This window comes from Vitis vinifera, chromosome 5 (assembly GCF_030704535.1).
Source record: "Vitis vinifera cultivar Pinot Noir 40024 chromosome 5, ASM3070453v1".
Classification (NCBI taxonomy): Eukaryota; Viridiplantae; Streptophyta; class Magnoliopsida; order Vitales; family Vitaceae; genus Vitis; species Vitis vinifera.
The window spans coordinates 17,440,148-17,465,156 of NC_081809.1; the positions used below are offsets into that span (position 1 = coordinate 17,440,148).

General features: G+C 39.0%; 1 protein-coding gene across 3 annotated transcripts in view; it reads left to right on the forward strand.

The window, feature by feature from the left end:
- The window catches only part of LOC100250380 (beta-galactosidase 9), a 152,041-nt gene that overhangs the window by 29,423 nt on the left and 97,609 nt on the right, over window positions 1-25,009 (forward strand). For 2 of the 3 annotated variants that reach the window (XM_002263349.4, XM_059736995.1), the window contains one exon: window positions 5,744-5,810. In XM_002263349.4, the coding sequence (XP_002263385.1) occupies window positions 5,744-5,810 (67 nt within the window). Of the gene's footprint in view, window positions 1-5,743; window positions 5,811-14,029; window positions 14,109-25,009 lie in introns of those variants that run through there. The other variant, XM_010652015.3, reaches the window with a different exon arrangement.

Below are 25,009 nucleotides of genomic sequence, written 5' to 3' on the forward strand. Positions count from 1 at the left end.
CGTACAGTGGAGAAAGATAGATGCCCAGTTATGTAGTGTATTATGGCAATCAGTTGATCCCAAGATCCTTCTTCATCTTCGGGCCTACAAAACTTGTTTTAAATTTTGGACTCAGGCCAAAGGATTATACACGAATGATATCCAGCGTCTTTATAAGGTGGCTTTTGCTATTGTCCATATCAGCCAATAGGACTTGGATCTATCTACTTATATTGACCATATTGCCTCTCTTAAGGAGGAGTTCTTGACTGTGATGCCTCTTACTCCTGATGTTGGGGCTCAACAAACACAGCTTGATAAGTTCTTCATGGTCCTTACTCTTATTGGCCTCCGTCCGGATCTTGAGCCTGTCCGCGATCAAATTCTTGGTAGTTCATCAGTTTCGTCCTTGGATGATGTGTTTGCTCGCCTCCTTCGTATTTCGTCTACTCGGACTTTGCCATTTGATAGCATTTCAGATTCTTTTGTGTTAATTTCTCACACTACCTCTCGAGGAGGACGCAGTGGTAATCAGGGTAGAGGCCAACGTCCTCATTGCACCTATTGCAATAAACTTGGCCACACTCGCGATCGTTGCTATCAGTTACATGGACGACCTCCTCGCACTGCCCATGTGGCCCAATCCTCTGATTCTCAGCTGCCTTAGCCTCTAAGCTCCTCCGTATCTCAGGAATCTCAGGTTTCTGTTGCCTCTGTTGCCCAGCCTGGTAATGCTTCTGCCTGCCTTACCCACACATCTTCTCTTGGACCCTGGATTCTAGATTCTGGAGTTTCTGATCACATATCTGGTAATAAGGATCTTTTCTCCTCTATTACTACTACCTCTGCTTTACCTACTGTTACCTTAGCTAATGGTTCTCAAACTGTAGCTAAAGGTATTGGTTTGGCCCTTCCTCTGCCTTCTCTACCTCTCACTTATGTCCTTTATACTCCTGAATGTCCTTTTAATCTTATTTCCATCAGCAAAATCACTCGTACTCTTAATTGCTTTATTACCTTTTCTGATAAATTTGTGACCTTACAGGACCGGAGTACGGGGAAGACGATTGGCATAGGACGTGAGTCTCAAGGCCTCGATCACCTCACCTCGGATTCATCTCCTGCAGTTTGCATTTCCACTGATGCTCTTCTCCTCATTCACAGTCGTTTGGGCCACCCTAGTCTCTCCAAGTTCCAGAAGATGGTCCCTCGTTTTTCCACTTTGTCGTCGCTTTCGTGTGAGTCATGTCAGCTTGGGAAACATACTCGTGTCTCGTTCCCAAAGCGTTTGAATAATCGGGCAAAGTCTCCTTTTGAGCTTGTCCACACTGATGTTTGGGGTCCTTGTCGGACTGCGTCTACTTTAGGATTTCAGTATTTTGTCACTTTCATTGATGACTATTCTCGATGTACTTGGTTATTTTTAATGAAAAATCGAGTTGAGTTATTCTCTATTTTCCAAAAATTTTATGCTGAAATCCAGAGCTAGTTCAATATTTCTATTCGTGTGTTACACAGTGATAATGCCAGGGAATATTTTTCAGCCCCATTTACTTCATTTATGTCTCATCATGGGATTCTTCATCAGTCTTCTTGTACTCAATACTCCTTAACAAAATGGGGTAGCTGAACGCAAGAATCGACATCTTGTTGAGATAGCTCGTACTATCCTCCTCCATAGTAATGTTCCTTTTCGTTTTTGGGGGGACGCTGTTCTTACCGCTTGTTATTTGATTAATCGTATGCCCTCCTCTGTTTTACATGATCAGATTCCTCATTTCCTTCTCTTCCCTGACCAACCACTTTATTTGCTTCCTCCTCGTGTCTTTGGTTGTACTTGCTTTGTTCATATTCTCACTCCTAGACAAGACAAGCTTTCCGCCAAAGCCATGAAGTGCCTCTTCTTGGGATATTCCAGACTTCAGAAGGGTTATCGTTGTTATTCCCTTGTGACTCATCGATACTTTATTTCCGCTGATGTCACTTTCTTTGAGGACTTACCATTCTTTTCCACCACTTCTGAGTCTCTTCCTGTTTCTTAAGTCTTGCCCCTTCCCATTGTCTCCCCATCTGATGTTGTGCCTCCTCGACCACTTCAGGTTTATCATCGTCGCCCTCGTGTCGTTGCTCCTCTCCCTTTTGCTGAGGCACCTGCTGACTCACTTCCTATCCCTTCAGCTTCTCCTGCCCCGACTCTGCCTTCTCCTGATGATTTACCCATTGCTATTCGGAAAGGTACTCGCTCTACTCGTAATCCTCATTCTATTTACAATTTTTTGAGTTATCATCGATTATCTTTACCCTATTCGTCTTTTGTTTCTGCTATATCCTCTGTTTCTCTTCCAAAGAGCATCCATGAAGCTCTTTCCCATCCAGGCTGGCGACAGGCAATGGTGGATGAAATGGCTGCTCTGCACTCTAATGGCACTTGGGATCTTGTTGTTTTACCCTCTGGTAAATCTACAGTTGGCTGTCGTTGGGTCTATGCAGTTAAGGTTGGTCCTGATGGTCAGGTTGATCGCCTTAAGGCCCGCTTAGTTGCTAAAGGCTATACTCAGGTTTATGGTTTTGATTATGGTGACACATTCTCCCCTGTTGCCAAGATTGCTTCTGTCCGCTTGCTTCTCTCCATGGCTGCTATGTGTTCTTGGCCTCTTTATCAGTTGGATATTAAAAATGCCTTCCTTCATGGTGATCTTGCCGAGGAAGTTTATATGGAGCAACCTCCTGGTTTTGTTGCTCAGGGGGAGTCTGGTTTAGTGTGCAGGTTACGCCGTTCTCTATATGGCTTGAAACAATATCCTTGAGTATGGTTTAGCCGTTTTAGTTCTGTTGTTCAAGAGTTTGGCATGTTTTGCAGTACAGCAGACCATTCAGTTTTCTATCATCATAACTCCTTGGGGCAGTGTATTTATCTGGTTGTTTATGTGGACGACATCGTCATTACAGGCAGTGATCAGGATGGTATTAAGAAATTAAAGCAACATCTTTTTACTCACTTTCAGACCAAAGACTTGGGGAAACTCAAGTATTTATTGGGTATTGAGATAGCTCAATCTAGTTCCGGTGTGGTCCTTTCCCAAAGGAAGTATGCTTTAGACATCCTGGAAGAAACTGGTATGTTAGACTGTAAACCGATAGACACACCTATGGATCCGAATGTCAAACTTGTACTAGGACAGGGGGAGCCTTTAGGAGACCCTGGGAGATATCGACGGCTCGTAGGTAAATTGAACTATCTCACCATTACTCGTCCAGACATTTCTTTTCCTGTGAGTGTTGTTAGTCAATTCTTACAGTCACCATGTGATAGCCATTGGGATGCCGTAATCCGCATTCTTCGATATATCAAATGTACACCAGGCCAAGGTGTGTTGTACGAGAACAGAGGTCATACTCAGGTTGTTGGTTACACAGATGCAGATTGGGCTGGCTCACCCACAGATAGACGTTCGACTTCAGGGTACTGTGTTTTTATTGGAGGTAATCTAATATCTTGGAAGAGTAAGAAACAAGATGTAGTGGCCAGATTTAGTGCTGAAGCTTAGTATCGAGCTATGGCTTTGGCAACATGTGAACTCATATGGTTGAGACATCTTCTTCGAGAGTTGAGATTTGGAAAGGATGAACAGATGAAACTCATCTGTGATAACCAGGCCGCATTACATATTGCATCCAATCCAGTCTTTCATGAAAGGACCAAACATATTGAAGTTGACTGTCACTTCATTAGAGAGAAGATCGCATTAGGATGTGTTGCTACAAGTTTTGTTAATTCAAAAGATCAACTAGCAGACATCTTCACTAAATCTCTCAGAGGTCCTAGGATTAAATACATTTGTAACAAGCTTGGTGCATATAATGTATATGCTTCAGCTTGAGGGGGAGTGTTGAATATAATGAATTTATAGTGTACAATCTTTCCTTTTTTTTTTTTTAATATAGGTCACATGTATGGTAGTTAGGACTCCTAGACTTGTATATATATATATTTTCTCAATTGTAAGTAGACACTACATGAATGAGAATCAAGGTTTTCTTCTCTCTCTCTCTTAACAGACTTCTATTTTAATGACAAACTTTTCCCCTGCAAACCTTTTATGTTTTCAAACTGCCATAACTTGTCTAATATTGACTACATCAATCTTTCTTCTTCTGCTCCCGTAACTGAAATTGCAACCATGAAAGTCCAAGCACCATCTTTCACCTCCAACAGCGTCATCAACACCACATTTAGGTGCATCTCCACCCTCAATTTAACCTTTGACAAATCTACAAGTTTTAAAGAACTGTGATCAACCTCCGTTACCTGCCCTCAATTCTTCAAAATGAAACGTGATTGGTTTTTGTTCCATAGATGGAACGAAAGACCTCATAATTCTATCCAACACCTCTTAAATTTTCCAAGTACCAGTATGTTTTCTCTTGGCGACCATCTCCTTAGAAGATAAGCAAGTCCTCCTTTCACTACTAGCCTATCTTGCTCTTGGATCCACTCAACCCTTTCAATGGAGTCCACAAAGAAATAACCTTTATGTGCTATGAATGGGTTTATGGAAACCATTCCCCTCACACCTAGCTTTCAAGCAAGAGCCTTATCAACAACAACCCAATCTTTAACTCTTCTTTGACTTTTGTAGATCATAATTCTAGCCCATTTTCCAACTGACATTGAGGCTCCTTTCCTTAGACCCTCCTCTTCAACAACTTTTGCATAGGACCGATTTCCACTGCAACAACCTAAACCCACCTGTTTCTTTGTCTTCGCCTCCTTTGAAACATTAAAAGGATGAAAACGAAACTTTGACATTGAGGAGGTTTTCCATCCTTTGTTTTTAACACCCTTAGGAACAAACAAAGTTGTGGCTTTTCTATTTGTGACAAATTCTGTGATTTTGATGAATCTACCTTTGCTATTGAAACAAATCTCCAACAAACGTGTCCTCGTTTTACCCTTGAACTTCCAAATGAAACCAAAGAAACCTTCATCTCCAAAGCCCTCTTGAACTACTTCGACAACCATGCCAACTCATCCTTTTCGAAAGCTACCATGAAAGTGCTTCCTTGAAACCTCTTTGTGATTGAGACCCAAGTTCCCTTGTGGATGCCTTCAAACTTTACCTTGAAAGCCTTTTTTTCCACTTCAAACCGCTTTGCCATTGCATGCATTTGGAGTGTCACTTTCTAGGGACTTATTCTTATCTTTCCAATTAAACCGTCTTTTTCCAACAACAAGATACAGTTTTCCATCTCTAATAAGACACTAGACCATTAGAAAAGGGATTTAATGTAATGTCCTTTAGCTTTTTACCTGAAGGCTGTTCTCCATTAAAAATTTGATTATTGGTCTCTCTCTCTCTCTCTCTCTATATATATATATATATATATATTCATCAAAACAAATGAAGAGGAGCCAATCTCCAAAGCTTAATTCACCTCTTATCTACATCCTGAAACTTCCAATCTAATGGCAGGTCTATGATAGGGTTCAGGCCCAAAAATTGCAAGAAACATATCCCACAACTATCTAGTCCTACTAAAGAGAATTAGAATGTGATTGACTGATTCTTCATAGTCTTGTAGATTTTCATGTTTGGCATAAAAGTTGTAATGGAGAATGATGAATGTTTATGTTCACGCATATATTTAATAAATATAAAGATGCAGAGATTTCAGCAAATGTCCTCTTGATAAATCAAGTAAAAATTATGTCTAAAATAGTTTTCTGACAATTATCATCTTATTGTAATGAATAATCTTGCAGGGGCTTCCCTGTGTGGCTACGTGATATCCCTGGTATAGAATTTAGAACAGACAATGCACCATTCAAGGTATGATGTGCCTATGAGCATTTATCTTCCTTATTCCATAATATTTCTAGAACAAGTTTGAACTTGATCTTCTTGTTTATTTATCAAATTGCTCACTTCCATTTAAAAGTTTGGAAGGAAGATCAACCTGAATATATATTTGGGCTAATCCAATCGGACTAACACTCTAAATGACATCAAATTATATGGCATTTATAATTTTGTGTTGCAGTTTTGACGTGATTCTGGAAATACCTTTCGTTTTTTCTCCTTTCTTTCCTTTTCAGCCATCTTCTGCTTCTTTATTTCAAATTTCCATTGAAAGTGTTGACAGTGATGTTGTTCAATTTCTTCTGCAAAACTAGATAATGTAACTCAAATCCCTAGTTAAGCAACCCCCACCTTCAATTTTGTTTTTCCATACTGGTATGATCTGCCTGGAATGTCTTTGAATGTGCAATATAACATCATAAAATTTGTGAACGCATGGAAATCTTTGACGTATAAATTTAAAACCTATTTGGATGCTAAGATAAGCCTGAAAAACGAGATTACATCACAGGCTTATACACCACACTGATGAGGTTATGTCTAAACTGAAGTTTCTACTGTGTAATTTGATTCCAAAAAATTGGAGGACATAATTTATGTTATAACTTTAAATACATTGATTTCATAATTTTTAAACATTTCTAATATTTTTTTAATGAAAAAGTGACTTCAGGAAAACATAGATTGAAGTGATGTTGCTTTAATTGAATTGGTATATGGGCGTCTATGTGTTGAAGCAATTCAATTAAAGCACGCCTTTGCAACAATTCCCCCAGTTCAATCCTTTTTGCACCTCTTAATGTTGCATGAGACTATCCATTGGTCTCAAGGTGCTTTTGTGGAAGGTAGGCAAATCCTAGAAGTTGTCCTAGTCGGAAGTGAAGTGGTAGACGAAAAATGCTTTGGAAAATCAGGAGTTCCCTTTATGATAGATTTTGAAAATGCTTATGATCGTGTGAATTGAAACGTTTTGGCTCATGCTTTAGAGAAGAAAGGATTTAGTCCAAAGTGGAGGTTGTGGATTTGAGGATGCTTATCTTTTGTAAGTTTTGCCATTCTAGTGAACTGGTGTACCAAAGGTTGAGCTTCAATGTCTAAAGGCCTAAGGCAAGATGACTCTTTCCCCCATTTTCTTTTAATTATTGCTGCAGATGTTTTGAGTAAGATGGTTGTAAGAGCTGAAGATAAAGGGTTTTTACAAGGTTTTTTGGTAGGTAAGTACAAGGCAATGGTGTCATTGCTTTAGTTTGCAGATGGTACAATTTTTTTCTCAGAAGCTAACCAAGAGGAGTTGCAAAACCTTGAATACATCTTAATGCTTTTTGGACACACATCAGGCTTAAAGAGCAATCTAGAAAAAAACTCCTTGGCTGGTATTAATGTGTGTGAGGACTCTATTCAACACTTAGCCTTGTTGTTGGATTGTGCAATCTCTATCTAGCCCCTTACCTATTTAGGTCTCCCTTTAGAAGGAAATCCTAGAGCCCTTCTTTTGGGGTCTTATGTTAGATAGGATCTCTTGTTGTTTGGATGGTTTAAAAAAAGCCTTCTTGCCTATGGATGGTAGAATAACCCTTATGCAGTCTTGTTTATCACTTATCCTCACTTATTTCCTTTTAATGTTTAAGGTCCTAGCTAAAGTGGTTTATAGGATTGAGAAATTACAAATAAACTTCTTTTGGTTAGGGTTTGGGGAAAGGAAAAAGAGACCGGCTAATTGGGTTGGATTGGTTGGTCCCCCCTAGTAGGTTCAGTAAAGTTAAGCTTTGATGGATGTTCCTTAGGTAACCCTAATTGGATGGGCATTGGAGGTGGGATTAAAGATCATTTTGATACAGTGTTGAGAGCTTTCTCTAAGCAGGTGAGTGTGAGGTTTGATATTGAGGTTGAGATTTTGGCATTATTGGAGGGTTTGCTGTAGGTGAAAGCTTTAGGCCTCTCCATCTTAACTATAGAGTGAGATTTTGCTACCGTTATATCTTGGTTCATTAATAAGGAAAGAGGTTCATTGAAGTTTGATAATTCATGTGCAAGATCTTAGATGTTCTTAGTAAGGATGAAAATATTGGTTTCAAGAGACATATTGGTAACTCAGTTTTATGGATATATGAGGATACGGTGAATATTTTAACACAAGATATTAGTGGGCCAAAAATTGATCAAAATTCATGGAAAACTCTTAGAAATGAAATTAGACGTATAATAGACATTTTAAAGTTGTTTTGTTGAAGAAATTGACATATGTATGATATAATTTATGATATTAAATTTAATTATATCATGTCGGTTAATAAGAAATATGAATTTTGTAAGTGTACATTCATTATTAAGCCACATGAAAGATTTGATTTTATTAAATATCAATAATTTGTACATATTACATTATAATGACCCTTTAATACCAAAATGATGACTGGTGTGGTTCAATGCAATTGGTAGATGAAGGAATCCCATCTTGTTGTTGGAGACAATATTGGTACCAACTTATTGAGTCTTGATAGTAATGATTAAAAATTTGAACATGTCATGCATAGATCTCTTGAGTCTTGCCCATTGCCTTTACATGGATAAGAGACTCGAGGTTCACCCACGTGCTTGGTTCAAATCCTCCTTGCATTTGATATGGAACATGGTATGATATTTGTGTAGAAAGAGAATAACTAGACATACCATAGTTTTCATTGGCTGAACTTGAGCCCATTGCATAATTTTGAGGAGGTTGATCATAACGTATCATATAAGCATGATAAACATTAGCCTCATTTGATGAGTCACTAAATCGAGTCCCCATACTCATAGACTCAAAATTGGTTGAAAATGAGTCCTCATTAAATGGTGCCATCCTCCATTCTCTTCCTTTGTACAACTTCCCAACAGCTCTTACATTTGGACTAGCTCATCTAGAGCCATGGTCTTTATCTTGTGTGCATGGCGTTAAATCGTCTTCACAAGTGAATAGCCTCATTAGATATCAACTTTGTTGTTGTTGCCTAACATCCCTATTGGATTTGGAAGAGAAATTGAATAATACTTTATTAATTAAATTAGGTTTACATCTAGAACTTAAGTAGACGAAACAATCCCTAAATTTAGCAACTAACCAACCTATTGAATATCATCCGATATTCTCTCTAATTCAAACAAAAAAAATTCGAATTTAAACACACCAGAACTAATCCAAACTGAACAACCTAAAATAATAGGACTTAGTCAAGCCTTATCTTCTGTTTTTATTTTAGATTCAAATTTGTAAAAATGCTATGGCTTCAACACACCCCCTCAAACTGAGGAAGGGATATTGATCATTCCTAGTTTGCTTATAAGAGAATGAAAATGCTGTCTTGGTAGAGCTTTTGTAAGAATGTTTGCAGTTTGAAGCTTAGTAGGTGGGTACTGCAGTAAAAACTCCCCATTCTCAACTTTCTCCATTATGAAATGTTAGTTTGTTTCCACATGCTTGGTTTTGTCATTATGAACCGAATTACAGGAGATGTTGATGACTGCTTGATTGTCACAAAACATTTTCATTGGAAACTTGGTTGAAATCTTCAACTTCTGTATCACACGTTTTAGCCATAGTCCTTCACATTCACCAAGTGCAATAGCCTGGAACTTAGCATCCGCACTACTTCAAGCCACTACGGACTGCTTCTTGCTTCTCTAGGTAACCAAATGATCCCATATGTATGTAGAATAGCCTGAGGTGGACCTGCTATCATTCACGGAACTTGCCTAATTTGCGTTAGAACATACTTTGATTCGTCATCTGGTATTCCAAGTGTCATTTTCAGTGGGAGCGTGCATGAATTGACTAACTACACTAACAAGAAAGGCTATGTTTGACCTAGTATGGGATAAATAGATTAACTTCGCAACTAGCCTCTGGTGTTGACCATTGTCAACTGGAGGGATTTCTTCTTCATCACTAAGCTTGCTATTCTGCTCCATAGGTGTGTCTGTTGGTCTACATTTGAGCATACCGGTTTCCTCCAGAAGAAAAAACACATATTTTCGTTGAGAGACTGATATTTCACTTGAAGTTTGAGCCACCTCCATGCCAAGGAAGTACCTAAGAGCTCCTAAGTGTTTGATTTCAAATTCTCGAGAGAGGGTGTTTTTCAGATTTATCATTTTTGCTTCATCATCACCTGTAAGAATTATGTTGTCCACATAAACGATAAGAATGACTATCTTCATATCTGATGAATGTTTGAATAACATTGTATGATCAGATTGTCCTTGATTGTACCCAGGTTTCATAACAGATGAAGTAAAACGATCAAACCAGACCCTAGGAAATTGCTTTAGGCCATACAATTTTTTTTTTTAACTTGCACACTCAATTATTTTTTTTATCATCTTTGAATCCTGGTGGAATATCCATACAGACTTCTTTATTGAGATCACCATCCAGGAATGCATTTTTTACGTCTAACTGATGAAGAGGCCAATCATTGTTGACTGTAATGGAAAGTAGAACTCGAATAGTGTTGAGTTTTGTAATTAAAGCAAATGTTTCCTGATGATCTACTCCATATGTTTGCGTAAATCCTTTAACTATCGATCTTGCCTTGTATCTGTCAATGTTCTCGTCAATTTTATGTTTCACATTGAAAATCTACTTGCATCCGATAGTAGATTTTCCCATAGGCAATTTTGTTAAATTCCGAGGTTCCATTTTTCTCGAGAGCTCTAATCTCCTCGTGCATGGCTGCCTTCCAGTTTGGATGTTGTAATTCCTCATGAATGTCCCTGGATATATCAACATTAGAAAGATTAGTAGTAAATGCTCAAAATTGTGGAGATAATTTTTCATAGGAAACAAAATCAGCAATGGGAGGTGTAGTACATGATCTAACCCCTTTCCAAAACGCAATTGTAACATCCAAATCATCTAATACAATCGGATTAGTATCTGTTATTGTGTTACCTAAATTCTGGTCATGAGGATCCAGATTTGGTTCAGTTAACTGGTTGTGAGCTGAGGGCATGGGAGTTTGTATATCCCTGGCAACTTTTCTTCTGGAATAGACCTAAAGCTCTAGGGTTGAAGCTGCTGGAAGATTGGGTGCAGAATCTGATTCAAAGGGAACAACAGTGGTTCTAGGGCTGGAATTACCTGATGTTACAGGGGCTGTTGAGGTGGTAGATTCGAAAACTGGTGCTGGAAGAGCAATATTGGTTGCTGGATGAGCAATATGGGCTGGAAGAGCAATATCCCAAAATTGATCTTGGTTGGAATTTCCTGAAATCTCCCCTTGAAGCTGAGTTTGGGAAAATAATCTTGATGTTCAGAGAATGTTACATCCATGGAAACAAAAAAACCTTTTTATGATTGGTGAGTAACATTTATAACCTTTTTGGGTTGAAGAGTATCCCAGGAAACGACATTTGAGGGCTCTTGGATCTAGTTTCATTCTGTTTTAAGCATGAGTGTTGACAAAAATGCTGCAACCAAAAATTTTTGGTGGAAGGGATGACACTAGCCGAATGTTAGGGTAGCAATTTTTTAGGACTTCAATGGGAGTTTGGTATTGTAATACTCTAGTGGGCTTTTTGTTTATCAAGTATGATGCAGTGAGAACGACTTCCCCTTAAAAATATTTAGGAACGTTTGTCATGAACATAAAGGATTTAGCAACTTCTAACAGATAATGATCTTTTCTTTTTGAAATTCCATTTTGTTGTGGTGTAGCAATGCATGAGCTTTGATGAATGATGCCATGTTCATTAAAATAGGGTCTAAGGATTGAGTTAAAGTATTCAGTACCATTGTCAGTGCGAAAAATTTGGATTTTGGTTTGAAATTGAGTGTTAATCATGACATTAAAATTTTTGAAAATCTCTTTTGCTTTAGATTTTTCTTTTAACAAATACACCCAACATATTCATGTATGATTATAAATAAATGAAATAAAACACTTAGAGCTTGTTATGTTGCTAATCTTAGATGGTCCCCATAACCATGTATGAGCGAAAAAGGATGATATTTTTGATAAGGTTGTGAAACATAAGAATTTTGACAATTGACAGAATTTACAATGAAATGACTAAGTTTTTATTTCTGAATAATGATGGAAACGACTTTTTCAAATATGGAAAGCTTGGGTGGCCTAACCTAAAGTGCCAAGCTATTATTTCATGATAATTGGAATTTGTAAAAAAGGAAAGAACATTGCAACTTGCATTCTGAGCGTCTCCTTCTGAAATTCACAATAATTAGGAACTAATTTAGTAACACAGTTTAGATCTTTGGTGACTTTGCTTATAGAGAGCACGTTATACATAAGCTTGGGAACATGAAGAATAGAGAGCAATCTAAAGTTATTTGGAGGAATGACAGTCCCTTTACGGGCCACTAGTGAGAAACAACTATCAATTGTGTTAATTTTATAACTCTCAGAACAAGGCTGATAATAGTCAAAGAGAGTTATTTCATTGATCATGTGATCGGCTGCATCGGAGTAAAAAATCCAAGGGTTTGACTTTGAAAAAACATTCAAAGCTTTGGAACATACACCTTTTTGGGGAATGGAACTTGATCCTACAGTGGAGGTACTTGAAGGATCACATGTGAGGAGTTTCTGAAGTAGCTCCATTTGTTCTTGGTTGAAAGGTGTTTTGTCTGTTAAGTTATTGGATTGTGGTAGTTCATCATTGGTGGCATGATAATCTCAAGGTTTGTTTTCCTGTGTTCTGTTACTTTTCCAATTGTGTGGATTCCCATGAATTTTCCAACAGGTTTCTCAAGTGTGAGCAACTTGATTACAATGATCACACCACAACTTGTTGGATCTCCTTTGTGAATCAAAGTGTTGAGAATTCTGTTCCCCGGTGGCTAAGGCTGATATGTCATTGCTTGGAAAGGATTATGACGAGGTGTGGTCCTTCATCATGACCTTCTTTTGACTCTCTTCTCGTCAGACTTTAGAACATGCCTCTTGAAGTGATGGGAGTGGCTTGGTGCTAAGAACCTTTCCTCAAACTTCATCGAGATTCTTATTGAGTCCGACCAAGAATGTGAAGATCCTTTCTTTTTCCACAATTTTTTTATATTTGATGTTGTTTCCAACGCAATCCCATTCCAGTTCTTGAACACATCCAGTTGTTGCCAATATCGAGAGAGAATGTTGAAGTATTGGGTCACTCTAAGGTCCCTTTGTTGTAATTCTAGAAGTTGGCTTTTGATTTTGGATAACTCCGCCGTATTTTTACTGTTTGAAAACGTCTCCTTGGCTACATCCTAGATTTCTTTTGCCGTCTTGTAGAATAGGAATGTCTGGCCTACGTTTGTCCCCATGGAATTAGTAAGCCAAGACAATCATATTGTTGTCGAAAAACCAGGTTTTGTGAGATGCATCGTTTTTCGTTAGGATTGTCTTCATGCTTGTGATGTAATCGTCTTTGCCTATGACACATCACTACTAATTAAAACCATTGGAGATAATTCTTGCCATTTAATTTGTGGATAATAATGTAGTGAACGAAATTCTCAGAATCGCCATTATCTTTAGAATTGACAAGAGAATAATCGGAGGTCACCTCCGAAGAGCTAGGTGGATGTTCGCCAATCATTGCGGTTTTCACCATGTTTAACTTTTCCGGTTTAGATCGTGGGCTTTGATACCATATTGGATTTGGAAGAGAAATTGGATAATACTTTATTAATTAAATTAGGTTTACATCCAAAACTTAAATATTCAAAACAATCCCTGAATTTAGCAACCAACCAACCTACTGAATATCATTCGATATTCTCTCTAATTCAAACAAAAAAAATTCAAATTTAAACACACCAGGACTAATCCAAACTAAACAACCTAGAATAGTTGGACTAAGTCAAACCTTGTCTTTTGTTTTTATTTTAAATTCAAAACTCCTAAAAATCCTATGGCTTTAATAGTCCCCTTCATCATTTCTCATATTATCATCACCTTCATCATTAGTTTCACTTCTTGAAGCATCATAACCAGAAGTAAAAGTACTAACAACACTAGGTCTGTTACTTTGTCCAACACTTTTGGAGGCAACTGAATATTGTGAATTTAATGTTGCCTTAAATGAATCCTCAGTGTCTTTGCTAAAACTCTCATTATGAACTTCTTCAGATAACACTTGTTCAACATCAACACCAAATTCTCGATCATGAGCGACAATTCGAGGATCGGGATTTATAACGTCATCATCTGAGTATAGAGGCTTGATCCATTGAAACAATTGATTATCCTCTTCTTCACCCATCTCCGCTAAAATGTCAAAGAGAGTAAGGTAATCTTTTTCAACAACTTTATTATTTTCTACCTTCATATCACTTAGCTTTAGTTTCATGTTATAATAAAAAAAAACTAATTGTTGTAGTTAGGGGTAAGCCAGATGATTTCGTTGCTTATGTGGATGAGAGCGAATGTGCTCTAGTTTCTCTTATAGGTAGAAAATGATGCAGTTTGTGATAGAACTTTGATGACCAACTTTCTCAATGTAGGCGTATGATTTCCATCCATGAACCATCATTCAGTTGCGACCAAATTTATAATTTTTTTTTTTGATAGATAAAGAGAATAATATTAAACAGAAAGAGGAAACACCAAACTAGTGCCCTCAAGGTATACAGGGAGTATACAAAAGTAGCCCACAAACTCGAAACCAAGGGAAGAGGAAATAAACAACAACCCCTACCCTTACTTGGAGCCTAGAGAAGAAGGGCTCAAAACTATAAACACCCTAACCAAAGCCCAAAGATTACATACAAAATAATATTTTAGCCTTTGGAGTGAAAACACCTCATTCCCAAAAGCCAACAAATTTCTTTCCTTCTAGACTAACCAAAAAATACATAAGGGGACCATTTGCCATGCCTTTTTACGGGTTTTCCCCACAAATGCTCTATGCCACATAAGGAGAGTTTCCTTAACTGAACCAGAGAGAACCCAAGCCACACCAAAAAGGGAGAAAAAAAGATTCCATAGATTCCATAATGCTCGCATCTTAACACAATGAAGTAAAAGGTGATCCACCGTTTCTACTTCAGAAAGGCAAAGAAAACACCTATTTGCCAAAGAGTACCCCCTCCTCTGTAGTTGCTCCAAAGTTAAGATTTTGCCCCAGGAGGCCTCCCAAGCGAAGAAAGCTACCTTAGGGGGTACATTTGCCCTCCAAATACTACCATAAGGGAACAAAGAAGAACCTCTGGGCTCCAGAATAGAATAAAGCGACTTGACCGAGAAAGCTCCACTTCTTGATGCTGTCCACACCACTTTATCCTCGTCCTCCCTTTGCACTCTAAAGGCTTGGATTTTTAGCATAAAACACTCCACCATGTCAATCTCCTAATCATTAAACGCCCTTGAGAAAAGAGGGGTCCAACCACCCTCTACACCATCTGGGTTCCACACATCCGATACTCAGGCGTCTTTAGCCAGGGAGATGGCGAATAAAGAAGGGAAAGACTCGCAAAGATGCTCATCCCCACACCACTTGTCTTGCCAGAATCTCACTCTCCTACCACTACCCATGCGGTAGGCTAAATTGCTATACATACCCAACTACTCCTTTCTAATAGCTTTCTTGAGCCCTACACCATGCCTCCCACTTACGGCCCGAGTACACCATCCCTCCTCCTTTACACCATATTTGTGACTGATCACTTGCTTCCACAAAGCCTCACTTTGAATGGCAAAACGCCAATTCCACTTACTCAAGAGAGCTTTATTCATCAAAGCTAAATTTCTCACACCCAACCCACCTTTCTTTCTTTCCAAACAAACCAAGTTCCATCTAACAAAATGTGGCCTCTGCTCTAGAGCTCCTCCACCCCACAGAAAATCCCTCTGAATCTTCTCCAACCTCAGCCTTACTTTTCTGGGCAAATAAAAGAGCAACATGAAGTAAACAGGCATGCTAGAAAGAATGCTCCAGATAAGGGTGAGTCTTCCTCCTTTTGATATATATTGTCTCTTCCACATAGCAAGCCTTTTTCGAAACCTCTCTTCAACTCCATCCCATACCACCTCTAATTTAAAGGGTGCCCCCAAAGGCAGATCTAGATAACAGGAAGGCAGACCACCCACTTTACAGCCCAATTCCGATGCCAAATCCTCTATATCATGCACCCTCCCCATCGGGATATTCTCACTCTTCTCCAAGTTAACTCTCAACCCTGAGCAAGCCTCAAACCACATGAGAAGCCAGCTTAGATGCGTCAAATGATCCTAAGACTCCTCACAAAACACCAAGATGTCATCCGCAAATAGCAAGTGAGATATTAGAATCCCCTCACCTCCCCGACCTCTTACCCTCCACCCTGATAGAAAGCCCCCACTAATAGCCCTTCTCAATAAGCAACTAAATACCTCCATAGTTATCACAAACAGATAAGGGGAGATGGGGTCTCCTTGTCTTAAACCCCTTGAACTTTGGAAAAAACCGGAGGGAGAGCCATTTATAAGAACAGAAAATCTCACAGTAGAGATACACCACTCTATCCACTTAATCCATCTCTCCCCAAAGCCCATTTTTTTAAGCACTGCCAACAACTTCCAGCTGACATGATCATAGGCCTTCTCTATATCCAACTTGTACAACACACCCCCTTGATTGCTTTTCAACCTAGAATCCACAGCCTCATTTGCAATCAAAACTGCATCTAGGATTTGTCTACCCTTCACAAAGGCATTTTGTGGTTCCGAAATCACTTTTTCCATAACCTTCTTGATTCTATTTACCAACACCTTGGTTAACAACTTGTAAAGGCTTCCCACAAGGCTAATCGGCCTGAAATCTTTCAAATCTTGTGCACCTCCCTTCTTTGGGACTAAAACCAAGAAGGTGACATTTAGAGATTTTACAAATCTGTCCCTTTCACGAAATTCTCTAAAAAGGCCCATAATCTCAACCTTCACCACATTCCAACAAAAAAGCCAAAAAGCCATGGTAAATCCATCCGGCTCGGGGGCTTTGTCTTTGCCTAGATCTGAAAGAGTTGTAAACACCTCTTCTTCCGAAAAAGGAATCTCCAACCCCTCAGCCTCACTGCTAGCTAACCCCATAAAGGACAGCCCGTCAATACTAGGACTCGACCTCTCTTCTTTTGAATACAGCTTTTGAAACGCCCCCACCACACTAGTTTTTAAATTATTCTCCTCTGAGTACCAACAACCATTTACTTTCAACTTGGATAACTTGTTTCTTCTACTATGAGCATTCGCTATCCTATGAAAAAATCTGGTATTATTGTCCCCCTTTTTCGCCATCCATGAGATCTCTTCCCTTAACACCCAAGACTTATAAGACTCCCTTGCCTCTTTTCTTGCTTCACACTCTTCCAGATTTAAGGCTGCACATTTCTCCTTTTCATCCCAATACTCAACCTGCCTGAGAGCTTCACCCTTTTTAGTCTCAATGAGACCAAACTCTTCTTTATTCCAATTCTTCAAAATATTTTTAAGAGCCCTCAATTTTGCATCTAAGATAAAACTGAATGTCCCTGTAAATTTTAAACTCCCCCACCACATCTTCATCTTCTCTTTGAAACCCTCCTTCTTCAACCACATATTCTCAAATCTGAAAGGGGAAGGTCCCCTCTTCAAACCTCCTCCTTCTAGGAGGACCGGGAAGTGATCTGAGATTGGTTTGGGGAGAATTCCCTACACAACCTCATTGAAAAGGCTATCCTAGTTGTTTGTCACTAAGAACCGGTCAAGCCTAGACTAGGTCTGGTTATTCAAGCCTCCTCTCCACGTAAACGGGCCCCCCGTCAAAGGAAAATCCCTCAACTCTAAATCCTCTATCACTTCTGAGAATCTCCTCATTGAAGCAATAAGCCCACCTCCCCTACTGCGCTCCTCTGGAAACCTTGCCAAATTGAAATCCCCTCCCACACACCATGGGTCACTCCGTAAACCTTTTACTGATCCAAGTTCCTCCTAGAAATCTTCTCTATCACTACTGCAGACCGGCTCATACACTCCAGTGAACACCCACACTATACCATCCACACAATTTTTGAACTTGCACGAAATTGAGAAAACCCCTTCTTCCAAGCCAACCAACTCCACCAGTCTGTTATCCTAGAACACCAGAATACCACCAGTTCCACCCCTAGAATTGACTGCTCTCCAGTCTAGATGTCTTCCCACCCCTAGACTATGAACAAGTCCCGTAGTCATTTCTTTAATTTTAGTTTCCTGTAAACAAACCATGTCCACTCTTTGGGATTTGATGACTGACTTGATAATCTTCCTTTTATCCCTATCATTAGCCCCTCTAACATTCCATGATAAAATTCTTATCTTCATTTGCACCCTGATCCAGAAGCCCTTCCAAAAATACCCACGCTAAAACCCATTTTTGCTTTCTTATAGCTTATAGTCCACTCCAGCTTCTTGAGTTCCCTATTGGATTTTGAAGATTTTAAACTCGTCTTCCTAGACACCCCTTCCTTACCATTTTTCTCAATTCTCCCCTTCATTCTCCTTAAGAGGTACAAAATTTCGTATTCGAAACCTTCCGTCGGCATACCCAAGCAGCGAATAAACATCGCGAGACAGCTTGAACTCCACCCTTCATCTTGCCTCCCTTCTTCTAGGTGATAGTCACTCCATTTCTCAAAGGGACTCGCAAGCTCCGACCCAACCGTGACAAGTGCTAAACCATTCCCTCTCTCAGGGTCAACCGAACCCCAAGAAGGCTCACTCCAGCCACCGAGAGCCGATACAACTCCATTCCGCACTACACACAGCGGAATCCGACAGAACTCCCCTTCCGCACCACTAGAATTCCCCTCCGACACCCCTATAGCTTTGACGTGGCCCTAGAGAGGAGAAGAAGAAGAGGATCTCCGAAGCCCCAAAGACAAAGAAGATTTATGATCAACGGAATACTTGGATGCCTCCTCCATCAAAGCCTCGTCGGTGGCCATCAAACGACGCGACAACAACTCCCCGACGACTGTTACTTCAACAGCCAAGAGCTCCAAATCCATTCCCCCATCACCCCCTACGGGAACAAACGGAGCCCTAGCCGAGAACAAGCACGTGACAACCTTATTAAAAGTGGGCCTAGGAGGCCCACCCAGGCCCGCCTCTTCTATGCTAATGGACGATGGGCCTTTGGCCCAAACCACTTCACCACTTAAGCCCAAAACGTCTTTATCTTTAAAAGCCTTCCCAACATTTTTTTCTAGGCCTAGACCCACAGTCAGATGAGTCCAACTTAGCTGCACTAGGCAGCTTACCCTCTGCAACCACTGCATACCTATGCCTTTTGCCACAGACAACTTGCTCATCTGTCCCTCGAGACTGCATATCAATTTGAAAATTTTGAACATCTTGCACGCTAACACTGGCACGTGTATCACCCCCACCCTCATCCCTGACCTCCCGCCTCTCATCTTTATACCAGGCGGACCTTGTCACTACCTGGGAGAACCATGGGGGAGTTTCCCACCATAGACTAGCCATCCAACAAAAATTCCCGGTTGCCACCTACAAAGTACCTGGTCTATTCTTCCCAGAGGCTCTCACCAAGATACGAGCCCACTACAACTGTGAGAAAAAAGTTGTTTCCTCATCAACAGCTAAGAAACCCCTACATCTCTCTCCAATACTCTTGAACACCTCTCTACTCCAAAGGTGAAGTGGAAGTCCGACGACTTTCACCCAAACTTCCTTGGCATGACTCCCATTCCTAAAACACCCCACTTCAGGTCCCCATTTATGCAGGGGAAACTCTCTCTCCTTAAAACATCTGCTACCCCTTAAGAGCACCAAAGCCGCTTCAACTTTATTTTCAAATTCGAACAACACAAGGGCACCCAACCTGGAATTTTTTAAACCTCCCTTGAGAGACCACCTTTTATACGCCCACTCCTTCAAGAAGGTTAAAGGAGGAACTAACTCAAAACTGTCTCCAAAGCATTCTACCAGGCAACGACTAAGCTGTTGTTCCCTACTGAGTAGGTCACGGTCCCCAACATGCACCCACAAAGAATCCCCTAATTCCCCTGTCTTGGCTCTCACGACTTCTACATATACTCCTTTCCCTTTTTCTTTTCCCTTGACACTATAACTATGCTTTTCAGAGTTGGAAGTACCAAACTCACCTTTGCTCAAAGCTGGAGTGCTAACTCTAAGGGCCCTTAACTTCTGAGCCAGCAGAAGCCACCTTCCTACTAAGCCTTTTCCTTATGGAAACATGAGAGAAAACCTCTTAGCTTCCAAATCCCTCACCGAGCAAAGCAAAAACCTACCAGCTTCATTTGAATGACACTCCAGCCTATGCTTTCTTCCTCATTCTTCCCAAACTTTAAGACACTTTGAGCTTGACTCTCCTCTGCACCAGTCTTCTACACCTTCCAACAGATAACTTAAGCTCTTTTCTCCAAATTTTATCCAAGAGGAAAAGCCTTTGCTCATTTCCAAAATAATCCCTCTTTGTTTGCCTCGAACCCCTTCAATGGAGATTTCGAACGTCTTAGATTCCACTGCAGACCAACTCTTACCACCCTTCGACACTCCTCTCCCCTTCGAGAAAGCAACCATTTTTTATGTCATTTGCACAATTAACCAACTAGAAAGAGGTGCGACCAAATTCATAATTGTCCTACGTTGTAAATCTCTACATAATGATAATGAATTTAGTTTTCTATTAACAAATGGTACTCATTGGGGACCATTTGTAACCTTGCTATGATCGCCATGCAATTACCGAATCCTCTCGTCGTATCTTGAAAGAGTGCAAGCTATTCATTCAATGTTCAATATTCAATATATTAATATCATATTGTTACTAAATGTTGAGATAAAATGTTGAATAAAATTATTGTTTAATTGGATCGGATAATATAACATTTTTTAGTTTACCTCATTTCCAAATTGACCAAATGTTTTGGCCATCAGATCTAATCTAGCAAAAATCTCATGGATAGCTTGAAGTAGCTCAAGATCGCTACCAACTCTAGGCTTGTACTAAAACCTGGGATTTAAAAAGTATGCTACAACAACTAATAGAATTAGTATTTTGTAAGAGAAAATCATATAATTCAAAAATAACAACTTATGAAGATAGATAGTACTAAATTACCTGTTGCATTAAGGGGATGTTTGAATGTTTTCTCCCCACGATCTTTTATTGTTTGGAACATCCATTCTCTAGCATGTAGATGAATGAAGTTCTTTTTCATCACTTGCATTATACATATAGGGTATTATAGGAACAACTTTTGAATCCACAAGTCGAAGCACCACATATAGTGGCTCATATAGTGAAACTACTTTTGCCATTTTGTCCCAATAAGGATGCTCGACCATTAATTTCTCCATTTCTTGTTTGATTTTTGTCTGACTTAGCTTAAGTTGTGCCCATTCATCACTCATAAACAATTTCTTCAAATTGCCCCTCTTAGAGCAATGTAATTGGTTGCAAATCTAGTAGTTTCATACAGGGTTTTGAAAGGCATTTTCTTGACAAATGTTAAGGCTCGCTTTAAGGCAAGGCGTTGGAAAAAAAACGCAAAACACAAAACATAAAAGGAGCATGCTTTTTTCCCTTAAGCGCTTTTGAGGCGCACTGTCACAGGATGCTTCAAATGACCCTCCCCATGGGCTTATATAGGAGGAGGGAAGCTTCTGGAGACTCCTGGAGCCATCTACACTAAGCCATTGGTGGGAAGAGTGTGGAAGGTTCTAGAAATGCCTAGAGATGTCCACACATCTCTACACTATGGTGGAAGGCATGAGAGGAGTCCAAGGCTTTCTAGAAGATTCTAAAGATCTCTTGCATATTCTTGTACATAGGGTTGTACATAGATTAGTGTAGGGGGTTCTAGAATATTCTTGATTTGTAAGGAACCCTCTAAGGTTCTAGAGAGTTCCATTGGTGCCTATAAATAGGTGAGGGCCTCATTTGGCCAAGGCACCACCCAAATCACTTCCTAATCAAGCAAGTGAGCTTCCAAGCACTTGTAAAGGCTTTCTTGAGTTAATAGAACTTCCATTCTTCAAGGAGTTGCCTACCAAGCTTCTTAAGCTTTTGAGTCGTGAGTGTCTTAGCCTAGCAAGTTAAGCATTGGGGGAGCAAGGCTGACTTAGCAAGATCAAGCGTCTTGACTTGTCTAAGTGCCGCACGGGCTTAGTGAACGACTAAGTCCGTGACAGCACGCCTTTGATGCCTCCCTCAGTGAAGCGGGAACTTTTTCGTTTGTTGAGATGGCCAATAAAAACAAAAAAATATTGAAGGAAAAACCCCTATTAAACCCCAAAAACCCACTAGAGAGCAAATAAAAAATGATTTTGAAGGAGAAACCTAACCTTAGTTCTCTCTATCTTCGATGAGCCGAATATCGAAGAAAAGACGACGAAATTGCAACTCCTTTCTCACTTTGAGTCTTTTTCGACATCTTCTTGTTGCCCTATACATTCGGCAACGATGCTGTGTGAAGACAACTGTTGCTTTCTCTTCAGATTCTCCACAGGTTGGTGTGAGACTGATCCTCATATCCCTTTCTTTATTTTCTCTTAGTTTTGATTTCATGACCAGTTTTTGATTTTTTTTTATGCTCTTCTCTCTTTTCTCTCACTTTCATTCTCACTTGCAAAGCTAAAAGTTTTCACTTTGATTTCATTGCACATCCACTATTCTGACAACTCCATTCCCGATTTTTACTTTATTTTAATTTTCAAACAACTCCATTCCCAATTTCTACAACATTGCTCACTATTCACTAGTCTGACTCCACTTAATTTTTTTACTTCATTTTATTTTTACTCCACGCAAAATTTCTACCTTGTTCACTAATCCGATTTCTCTTAAAATTCTACCACATTCATTGTTCTATTTTTTTACAAAAAAAAAAAAATAACACCCAATAGTGAACAATGACCGTGAACAGTGAACAATGATTTTTGGAAAAAAATATTTTCTTCAATTTTGAAAAAATTTTATTTATGTTATTTACTTTTGAAATTTTAAATCAAAAATTTTAAAATTAAATTTCAAGTCAATTATATCTTGCTACTTTTGCTCAATCAATTATATTATTATATATAAAAATTTGATTATTATTATTATTATTATTATTATTATTTTTAGAATGAGTTCCTCCAATTCAAGAACTTCATGAAAAGATTTTGTGTGGAAGTATGCTATTGAAGTTTCTGACGAGAAATATATAAGATGTAAATTTTGTAATCAAAGATGCACAAGAGGAGTAAATAGACTTAAACATAACTTAGTCGGAAATCATTATGGTATGAACCATGCAACAAAGTTAGTGAAGATGCTAGATTAGAATGTAAGAAGGCATTGGCCAATTATAAGGATAAAAAAAAAAAAAATGAATTGCTCCAAGAAATTGGTATGGGTCTAACTTCAACGCATGAGAGTGCCTTTTCTAAAACAATGGGGACATTAGGGAGTGGGAGTGGGGAACCTTTACCTAGGAGACCCATGGATAAATTCACCACTTTATAACCTAGACAAAATGCTTTGAATTCCAAATGGAAGCAAGAAGAAAGGAAGGAAGTGTGTAGAAAAATTGGTCGATTTATGTACTAAAAAGGCTCCCATTCAATATGGTGAATGATCCTTATTGGGTTCCTATGATTGATGCTATTGCAAATTTTAAGCCTGGGTTTAAGCATCCATTTATGCATGAATTGAGGACATGGATTTTTAAAGAAGAGGTGAATGACATAAATATCATGATGGGAGAACGCAAAAAAGCTTGGAAGCAATATGGAGGTTCAATTATGTTAGATAGTTGGATAGATGGAAAGAGTAGGTGTCTTATAAATTTTTTGTGAATAGTCTTGTTGGCACATGGTTTATGAAATCAATTGATGTATCTGATACAATAAAAAATGAAGAATTGATGTTCAAATATCTTGATGAGGTGGTTGAAGAAATTGGAGAGGAGAATGTTGTGCAAGATATCACTGATAATGCCTCTAATTATGTGAATGCTGGAACAAGGCTTATGGAAAAGAGGAGAAGATTGTGGTGGACTCTTTATGCTGCTCATTGAATTGATTTGATCTTGGAGGATGTTCGAAAGCTAAATGTTCATGCTAATACACTTTTACAAGCTAGGCAAATAGTGAAGTTCATATATTGACATACTAGGGTTCTTAACTTGATGAGAACATTTACAAAAAACCATGAACTTATTCGTCCAACAATTACACTATTTGCTACTGCATTTCTTACTCTCCAAAGTCTTTATAAGCAAAAGCAAACTCTTATAGCAATGTTCTCCTTTGAAAAATGGTGTTCAAGTACATAGGCCAAAAAGGTAGAAGGTGTAAAAGCCTTAAGTACAATGGTGTTTGATCCAAATTTTTGGCCTCATGTTGCTTTTTGTATAAAGACTACTATTCCATTAGTTAGTGTCTTGAGAGAGGTTGATTCAGGGGAAAGGCCAACCATGGGTTATATTTATGAGTTGATGGATTTAGCAAAGAAGAAGATTGCAATTAATTGTGGAGGCATGGAGAGAAAATATAGCCCAATTTGGAGAAAAATAGATGCAAGATGGACTTCGCAACTTCATCGACATTTACATGCAGCAGGTTATTATCTTAATCCTCAATTGCGATATGAAGATAAGTTCTCTAATGTAGATGAGGTGAGGAAGGGATTATTTGAATGCCTGGATAAGATGTTGGATTATTAAGAACGTTTTAAAGCTGACATTTAGTTGGACTCATATAACCAAGCAATAGGCGAATTTGGCAGTTGTGTTGCAATTGATTCTCGAATATTAAGAAGTCTTACATGTTGGTGGATGTGTTTTGGAGGGTTCAACATCGTAGTTGCAAAAGTTTGCTATTCGAGTCCTTAGCCTTACTTATAGTGCTTTGGGATGTGAGAGAAATTGGAGCACTTTTGAATTGGTAATACTTCTATTTTTAAAAATTTTATACATATGTTTCTATTCTAATGTTAGAGAACTTTAATTTAATCTTAACACATAAATTTGTTTCTTTTATTATTTGTGCAATGCTTCCAAACAGGATCTTGTCCCGCTACGCCACTCCCACCTAGGGACGAAAATTTCACTATATATCACTAAAATATTGGCGATGTATTAGCATATCGGCCGGGCCTAACACAAATATGGGATGGATATATCGACCATACGATTTTTCAGTTTTTTTCTCCATTTATTGTTGATA